This window comes from Scardinius erythrophthalmus (assembly GCF_964197995.2).
Source record: "Scardinius erythrophthalmus genome assembly, chromosome: 20".
NCBI classification, from domain to species: Eukaryota; Metazoa; Chordata; class Actinopteri; order Cypriniformes; family Leuciscidae; genus Scardinius; species Scardinius erythrophthalmus.
The window spans coordinates 32,075,016-32,084,267 of record NC_138240.1 but is presented as its reverse complement, the minus strand read 5'-3'; the positions used below and the strand labels follow the sequence as shown (position 1 = coordinate 32,084,267).

Genomic DNA, 9,252 nt, shown 5'->3' with positions numbered 1-9,252 from the left:
AAGCGTCAAGCATGTATTGAGCTTCTGTTTATGTTCGCTGATCAATGTTTATATGCGAATAAAAGACTACATTTAATCTGCTCATCATATAAAGCGATCGTGTCTCTTCAGAAAATCATATGGATTTGTTTTACGATCTCTTTTTGAGCCTCATCAAACAGCCTGAGCTTGCTGAGATGCCAAAGAGATCAGCTGTGAAATGTGACAGCTCGGGGATATCCAGCACCCGTTCGCTCTTCCCCCTGACCCCCGCTGACCGTAACCGCACACCGCATTTGCGTAATATCTGTAACTGTCTGCACAGTGACCCCCACACCATGCCATCAGCAACTGAGAGAATATATGGAAATGTTCCCACGTCTCAGAATGGTCGCCCCTTGTGCCCTCCCCCCCTCTCTCTCTCTTTAAGTTCCCCTTCACATTCTCGGCCATATCCTGACATGCTCGTGACCGTCATTGATCTGTTGTGGGCTTTGCAGGCGTGTGTGTTTTGACTGACAGACCTGGGCTGTGGGAGGGGTCTGTGTCTATGTGAAATATGATTACCCTGGTGTAGGATTTCCCCAGTATCAGTGTTATGGATAAAGCGCTGGAGTGTATTCAGGTTATAAGAGTGGTGGGTTGGATATGTGTTAGGAATAAAGATGGACTATAGAAGCCATGTCAGAAGGAAGACGAGTGGTTTGTGTCGGCCCTCGTGCAGCCCTGGTAAGATCAGATCTTTTTACGGCTTTAAACTTTACAAACAATACTTAGGATGTTATGTGATGATCAAGTTTCACACTTAATAGTATAGTTCACTGAAAAATTCTGTCATTATTTACTCACCTTCAAGTTGTATGAGTTTCTTTCCTTTGTTGAACACAAAAGAAGCTAATTTGAAGAATGTTAGTAATCAAACAGTTAATGGTGAATTATCAGTACAGTAAAATTATTATTATTATTTTAGGAGTAGTTAATAGTAATGTTTCTAAAGCAGAAGTGTATAGGTTGCATAAATGTCAAAATGTAATTAATGAACTTGTGGCAGCTATATGAATTAATGTTCAAAAAAGAATTTTTCAGTTTGAAATTTCTTAGCATGTTCTTACCATTGATTTATTTGGGTGGGGGAGTGATCTTGTTACTCTGCACTTGGATCCGTTTTGAAACGCATTCATGTGTTCGTCTGATCTTTGCTCGTGTCTCTTCGGTTACTCCGTGTCCATTGGAGAGTTCAGAGTGATTGAAACCAACTCAGCCTGACGTGTGTACTCTCCAGCCTTCTGCCATGTCATCAGTTTCTGATTTGCGCAGCACTTTTTATTTATGTGTGTGTGTACATCTACATCTAGGCTGGGATATGTAACAACTTCATTTGCTGTTAATAGTAGATGGAGCGGCCGTGTCTCGTGCGCTTGTCATTTAAGAGGGATCTTGGCATGCATAACTCAAGTACGCTGATATATTTAACGCTGGCCAAACTTCTTGTTCTTCCCGAGGTGTTGAATTTAGATGTGTTACTGCCTGCTTGACTGCTTCACTTTTTCATTTCTCAAGTAGTTTTTAACGTTACTCTGCAGTCTTTAGACTGTGACTGTGTTGAGTTGATAGATGCTTCTTTTGTACTTTGTGCTCTAATAATAGAACCGGCCAACAAGTGTCATTATTTTGCCAAAGGTTTAGTGCCATTTTTAAGGTCATAAATAAAAGATGAAAATTGTGGGGAGGGAGGGGAAATTATTATTAAATACTTTTGTGTTTTTTTTTTCCAATTAAGTCAATATTCAATATCTATGGAAGCTTGTTTCCGCCACTAAATAAAAAATAAAAGGTAACTGCGACTTTTTATCTCACAATTCTGAATTTGTCTCGCAATTCTGACTTTTTTTCTTAGAATTGCATGATATAAACTCGCAATTGCGAATTATAGTAAGAATTGCGTGATATAAAGTTGCAATTGCGAGTTAAAAAGTCAGAATAAGTCAGAATTGTGAGATATAAAGTCTTAATTATCTTTTAAATTGTTTTAATAAGTTTCCATAAATATCACATTTATAGTATACACTACTGTTCAAAAGTTTAGACCAAAGATTGCAATTATTTGATAAAAATAAGTAATATTGTGAAGTATTAAAATACTGATTTCTATTTGAATATATTGCAAAATGTAATTTATTTAAAGCTGGATTTTCAGCATCATTACTCCAGTCTTCAGTGTCACATGATCCTTCAGAAATCATTCTAATATGATGATTTGATGCTCAAGAAAGATTTAATATTAATATAAATTTTAAAAACAGTTGTGCTGCTTAATATTTTTGTGAAAACTGTGATATTTTTTTCAGGATAATTTAATGACTAAAAAATCCAAAAGATAAATGTATTTACTGTCACTTTTGATCAATTTAATTAGTCCTTTCTTAATAAAAGTATTAATTTGGTTAAAGTCATAATGACCCCAAACCTTTGAATGGTAGTGTATAATAAATAAATAAATACAAACATGCATACATAAATGCCACATTAATTCCATGACTAACATAGATTAAGGACAACTATAAGCATAAAATCAAATTTAGTATGTCAAAACTCTATATAATCTGAATTAGGCTACTATTCAAAGAAAAATAATGCAGAACTATGATTCAGCTTTTACCGAGGCAGATCCGCCTCTCTTTTTGCTGAATGCCATACCAAAACATCTCAGCTTTTCAAGGCCTGTGTCATAATAGGCCCTTTAACGCTTAAGTTCCCAGGTCTCTGCCAAGAAGTCAATTCTTCAGTGATGCTATTGGTTAATTAATAAATACTATTATTAATAATATTTCAGGGGAAAAAACAGGGCTTAGATTAAGCCAGGATTAGGCATTGCTGGTTATTAAAACATTACTGGTTTGCATCTTGAGACAAAACAATTTAAGTGCATGTTGCTTTAAAACAGCTCACACGTGCATTCATTCTGGGACTAGGTTTTAGGCTAACCCTTGTCTGTGAAACTGGGGGGTTATGCTAAACTTCGCATTGGACACTCAAGTCTAAAATGAGAACTGGAAAACATACAAGTCTTAGGGCACTATCATACTGTACATCCGGCGCCAGGCATGATGCAAGTGTTTTTTGCTAGTTTCAGCCTGACGCAGTTATCATTTTCACATCCTGCGCCACGTTTTTTAAATAGCAAATGCATTTGCGCCCATTTGTACGCCCATGGACTGCTGGTCTAAAAACGGGGACTGACTCCGAAATCGCCCCCTATACCCTCAAATAGGGCATTATTTGAGGGCAGAGCCATTTGTATTGGTGTCCAAAACCATAGTGGATGTTATTGAGTGCACTTATTCAATCCCACATTGCACCGCAATAATGAGTGTACAGCCGATATACGCACAACAGCTGTCCGAATTCGCTCGCTCTTTTTTTCATTCACTCCTTTAAGTGAACAGTATTAGTGGACTAACGTAGCGAATAGTGATTGAGGGTTTAGGGGGCGATTTAGGATTCAGCCGAGGTGTGTTCAGGTGCGTTTCCTTGCTAGAGAAGCGTTCAGTTTTTCCGTTTGCAATTTAAATAGCGAATCTGCCATGGCGTGAGCGCAACTGTCATTTAAAGGGAATGGGAAATGAGACTGTTTGGATTTGTGCACGTTACGCCCAAAATGTGCCAACCATTTTTCCCGTCGTTAAACTAGCATAAGTGGATATAATTGGACACGCCATAAGTGCGCTTAAGACCATGTGCATAGCTCATTAAAATAGGGTCCTTAATCTTAAAATGCAACCTGCAACTCTGGATGGTGATAGTTTAGTTGTCTAGTACACCAGGGTCCGGTTGCATAAACGACTAGTCTTACAAGTTCTTAAAAACAGTTCATAACTGTTTTAAGTTAGTTACATAAAAACGTAGATTGGTCTAATGTGATACTAAAAAAGAAGATTGATTGCCCCTTGACTAATTGCTAGTTGGTCATACTCTTACTTAAAACATAGGCTTAACATAAAGGCAATGTTTATGCAACTGGTTCAAACCAATAGACTAATCTCCTTGAGCAGGGAACTTGTTTAGTTAATAATTCAGTTAAAAACTCAGACATGTTGTGACCAGCCTACATCGAATATTTTTTTGAATTACTTATAACAAAGACTGTCATGATTGGAGCGTGTAGAAACTACATTTATTAGACAGCTGTTGTCAGGTTTCATTGGTAATTTCAAATATGAAGTTTAATTCGTAAGCTTGGTGAACAGTTTTGGAGAATTTGATGTTTCCCCTTTCAAAGAGATTGGAGCTGCACTTGTATGCCCAAGAGGCGTTTCAAAGATGGCCGCCGAGTGAAATGGGACTTTACTTATCCACCTTATTCCTGACGACCTTACTGCATTTTGAATTATGGGTGCCACTTCCTGTTTGGGGAACTTCCATTCAAAAAGGCTGAAACAAATAATTTCAAATCATAAGGTTGCCCTACAAATAAAGCTGATCTGTCAGTTTGTCTGGATGAGCTGTCAATTTTCCTTCTTGATTTATTTTCAGACATCATGAAAATAACGTTATACTTGGTGTTTTAACGTGACGTGTTATAACAAGAATATCTATGGCAAGAGCTCTTTTCAGTCGCTGCTTTCTTTTCCTCGTGATTTTTTTCTTTTTTCCCTTTGCAATCCGCTGTAAAAGTATGAAAAAGTATAACATATACTGCACATTTGTGGTCTGTTCTCCCGAATTTAATTTACGATATATTCCATTAATAATTCACTGGAATGCACGAAGAATCTCTCGTTATTCTCCTCAAGTCTCTTTCCAGGTTTGTTTTCACAGGTAAATGCAATTTATAATCTGTCAAAATGACGGAAATCACTTTGAAATAGTATCATGTAATGCTGAAGTTAATGAACATTTTTGATCAAGGCAACATAAGTTACATAATACAGATATATTACTACATATTACGCGCTTTTGGGGTTATTTGGTCTGTTGAAAGTACCTTGTTGATGCTTTTACACTTTTAAATTTCCTTTTAATGTTCAATGGTTGAAGGGTGAGTAGAATAATGTCATCTCATTGTGACACTTTTTTAACATATTGCTTTCATAGAGCGAGCGTTTCACTGATTGTCTACAGCTTAACGGAAGTTACACCCATAATTCGCGCAAAGCGTCATGGGACGTAGGAATAAGGTGCATAATGAGTTTACATTGAATAGTTAAAGGGGTTGTTCGGGATTTTTGACATCGGACCTCATTTTTAAGTCAGCCTGGCTGTTATTCATCAGTGGAGACATTTTTTTTTTAAATTATCCAGTCCTTATATTTGGATAGTTAGCCGATGCTAGGCTAGCGCGAGTCAATAGGTATATGTTAGCCAGCCATTAAAAACCGTTTTACCCACTCCACAGTGCACCAAACGCAAATCAATTATAACACTAGACTATCGATGTATATGTCCGTTGAGAGAATAATGTTAGAAATCAAACATTACCTTTCATCTCAATGATCCCAAAGGAACTAGTTTCTCAGCAGCTGCGGAATTTTACTATGCTCCGGTTAGTAATGCGGCAAAAAGTAAACACACAGTGTGCCTGCGGCAGGTAAATGCCGGTACTCTTGCATCATGTGTGGACCGGCTCACTCGGTTGCCTAGGTAATCAATATAACTCCGCTGCTGCTGTAGACAAAGGCTTATGATTACAGGGAACAAATTATTACTAATGCAATGTGATGAAAGGTAAGTTTGATTTCTAACATTATTCTCTCAACGGACATTTGCATCGATAGTCTAGTGTTATATTGGTGCACTGTGGAGTGGGTAAAACGGTTTTTAATGGCTGGCTAACATATACCTATTGACTCGCGCTAGCCTAGCATCGGCTAACTATCCAAATATAAGGACTGGATAATTTTTTTTAAAAATGTCTCCACTGATAAATAACAACCAGGCTGACTTAAAAATGAGGTCCGATGTCAAAAATCCCGAACAACCCCTTTAAGTTGCATTTTCTAAATTCTGGGTGGCAGTTGAGAGAGAAAGTAGAGTTACCATGACAACTGCAGCACATCCTCAAACAACACGGAGGACCGCTTGAGTAACTCTCGTCTCTTTCTCTCTCATTTACTTTTAAGGTTAGTTAAATTCACTAAATTTTATATCAAACTGTTATTTACATGCTTTAATGTCCAACTAATTTGTTTCAATTGATTATTGATTTCATTAATAAAAATGAAAATTCTGTCATTATTTACTTGCGCTCATGTCGTTCCAATCCCGCGAGACTTTCGTTCATCTGTGGAAGTTAAAGATCTTTTTGATGAAATCTGAGAGATCTCTGTCCCTCCATTGACAGGCTACACAACTACCACTTTCAAGCCCCAGAAAGGAAGTAAAGACATCATTAGAGTAATCCATGTGATTGGAGATTAAAATGTTGTAAATATAGTGGTAAATTATGTTTTTTTGCACAAACAAAGCAGTCGTGTCACTTCTTAAAACTGAGGTTAAACCACTGGAGTCACATGGACTACTTTAATGATGTCTTTGAGGGCTCCAGCACCTGATTTGGTAGCGCTGGAGGAAAATTTATCATAAAGTTCATTTAATCATAAAATTACTATTGGTTTGCATTAATAAGTGCAGTTACTAATAATATTACATGTTTGTTTATTGGAGATTTAAAAGTAAAGCACTGAGCTTGAATTGATATGGAGATAAAATTCACTTTTTTAACAACAGTAACGTGCAAAAAACTAATTTTTACAGGGAAAAGTTAATAATACTCTTATTAAATGTGCCTTTGCTCTTCTATTGGATCATACTGAACTGACCAAAAGCATCAGTGATTATAAAAGGAGCTGTGCAATCTTTATGATTCAGTCATAATAATTTGAAGAAAAGTTTTAGTTTTTCATGACATTTACATTTACATTTATTCATTTTGCATTTTTATCCAAAGCGAGGAATACAGCAAGCGATTCATCGTGAAGAGGCAAATAAACACAGGAACTGCTCAAAATGCAAAGTTTCAGACATTGCTCAGAATAGCATCAACTAAAATATAAGGGATTAAGGGAAAGTGAAAGCATAGTCATGAGACTTTGTGACTTCCTACTTTTTCCCATATATTCAAGTGGCGCTCGCTGCAGAGTCAAATGACATCCTGCTCCACCTCTCTGGATGTCTAATGGGGTGGAGGGATAGAGTTGTGGGTAGGATTAGGGTGTGGTTTGATATTCTAGCTCCACCCATCAGGCCCAAATTACATTCGCATCCTCCTCAATGGACGTCTAGCGAGGGTGAGCTAAGACGTAAGCTCCACCCATTTGCTCTGCAGTGAGCAGCCTTTCCATATTAGGGAGTAGAAATGGCTATTAAGCCAATAAGTGCTCCTCCACCACCATCTACTGGTTATAATGGTAATTTCATGCCTTTTTTTAATGAAAGCGTTTGTTTTTGCCACAAAGTGTTAGTTTTCCTTCATCTTTAAACTACTAGTTTTCAAAATCGTCACATTAAAAATAATGAGGTGCTGGAAAAAGTGTGAAGCACTTAAGAAATTCACTCTTAAAATGTTGTACGAACCCTGAGATGAATAATCTAAAAACACAACAATATTTGACTACTGCCACACAACCATGGTTACAGTTAAATTCTTGGTGAATGTTGGTGATTTGTGGGTTAAAAAACCTTCTATAACTTGTTTGTTCATGGCACAATGCTTCTCCTGGTTTCCAGGTCAGGGCTGTTTGATGATCTGTGGTTCATAACCGAATTCTGACCCAAATTTGATTGCTTCCCACTAGATCTTCCAGTGACGATATTAGTTCTGTGGCAAATTCGAACGCTTTCTCTCTGGATCTCCAAACGCTGTGTAGCAACAGAGTCACGTGATAAAGATCGGCCCGCGAGTAAACCTGTTCTGAGCTTATTACTTTTCTTGGTGGTAGTTGCGTAAGCTGTCAATGGAGGGATAGAAATCTCTCAGATTTCATTAAAACAATCTTTGTGTGTTCTGAAGATGAACAGTCATTTACGTGAATTACCTGAGTTACTTACTTGAGATACTTAACTGATTTGTTTACCTGAGCGACTTACCTGAGTTCAGCTATTGTTAGGTTTTCTTTCTTTCTTTCTTTCTTTCTTTATTTACTTATTTATTGTGGTTTTGATTAAGTATTTATATGTATTAATATTTATTTCAACATATTTATGAATACTGTGACTTTATGACTAGAAAAGAAAACAGAGAGGACTGCTTGAGTAACCACTAACAGGCTCTCACTCACTCACTCACTCACTCACTCACTCATTTTTATAGTTAAGTTAAGTTTTTCACTACTTACAGTCCCCCCGATTTCCCTGGACCTGTAACAATGTACATATGGGCTGTGTGTTACTTTATGTTAATGTATAGGAGCAGAGTTGTGTGATAATATGAGAAATCAATACATCCAAAAAATGGATAAAAGGATCTAATAATCACTAACGATTATCCCCCATAGAATTGCATTTTATTTTATTTTATTTTATTTTGAAGCTTGTTTTTAATTATAACTTTATATATAATTGCAAGTTTATATCTATTGCAAGATATAAACTTGCAATTACGACTTTATATCTTGGAATTCTGAGGAAAAAGTCAAAATTGCTAGATGTAAATGCGTCATAAAAAAAGTAATAAAAAGTCACAATTACCTTTTTTATTTAAATTGTTTTATTCATTGGTGGAAACAAGCTTCCTTTTTTTTTTTTAAGAACAACTGTTGAATCATGAATTGTATGTTAACAGAATGTTTTTGTCATGTTTTAGAGAAGACCCGTAAGGAGGTGGGGTCTAAAGGCTCTGGTGGGATGGAGGTCATTCTATCATCTCTCGAGGTACCATCAATCAGAACTGACAACTTTACGCTGCCATGAAATCACATCTGTTTTATCTTAGCTCAAGTCATTTTCTGCTGCTAATCTACTTGATTCTTTACAGAATACACGGGATTTGCAGACCAATCTGAACATCCTCGGTATTTTGAACGAACTGTTGTCTGTGGGTGAGTTTCAGTGTTGTTATTGTCACCTAAAACTATTAAAAAATGTAAAAATAAAATATAATGTAAATCTTAAAACTTAAAAAAGTTAGAAATTTTACCTAGGCAGCTAACTGAAATTAGTTTAAGTACTTAAATTATTTAAACTAAGTGTCGTGACCCACCAAGCTGACAGTCGACCGCCTGTGAGCGTTTGTCGGGCTAGTTTTTGCAGTGTGTTCCTAACGTCGGCGGCAGTTCA

General features: G+C 36.7%; 1 protein-coding gene across 5 annotated transcripts in view; it reads left to right on the top strand.

Moving 5' to 3' along the window:
* agtpbp1 (ATP/GTP binding carboxypeptidase 1) overlaps window positions 1-9,252 on the top strand; it is a 46,252-nt gene that overhangs the window by 3,420 nt on the left and 33,580 nt on the right. For 4 of the 5 annotated variants that reach the window (XM_081350050.1, XM_081350049.1, XM_081350053.1 and 1 more), the window contains exons 4-5: window positions 8,780-8,847; window positions 8,951-9,014. In XM_081350050.1, the coding sequence (XP_081206176.1) occupies window positions 8,780-8,847; window positions 8,951-9,014 (132 nt within the window). Of the gene's footprint in view, window positions 1-518; window positions 709-8,779; window positions 8,848-8,950; window positions 9,015-9,252 lie in introns of those variants that run through there. The other variant, XM_081350051.1, reaches the window with a different exon arrangement.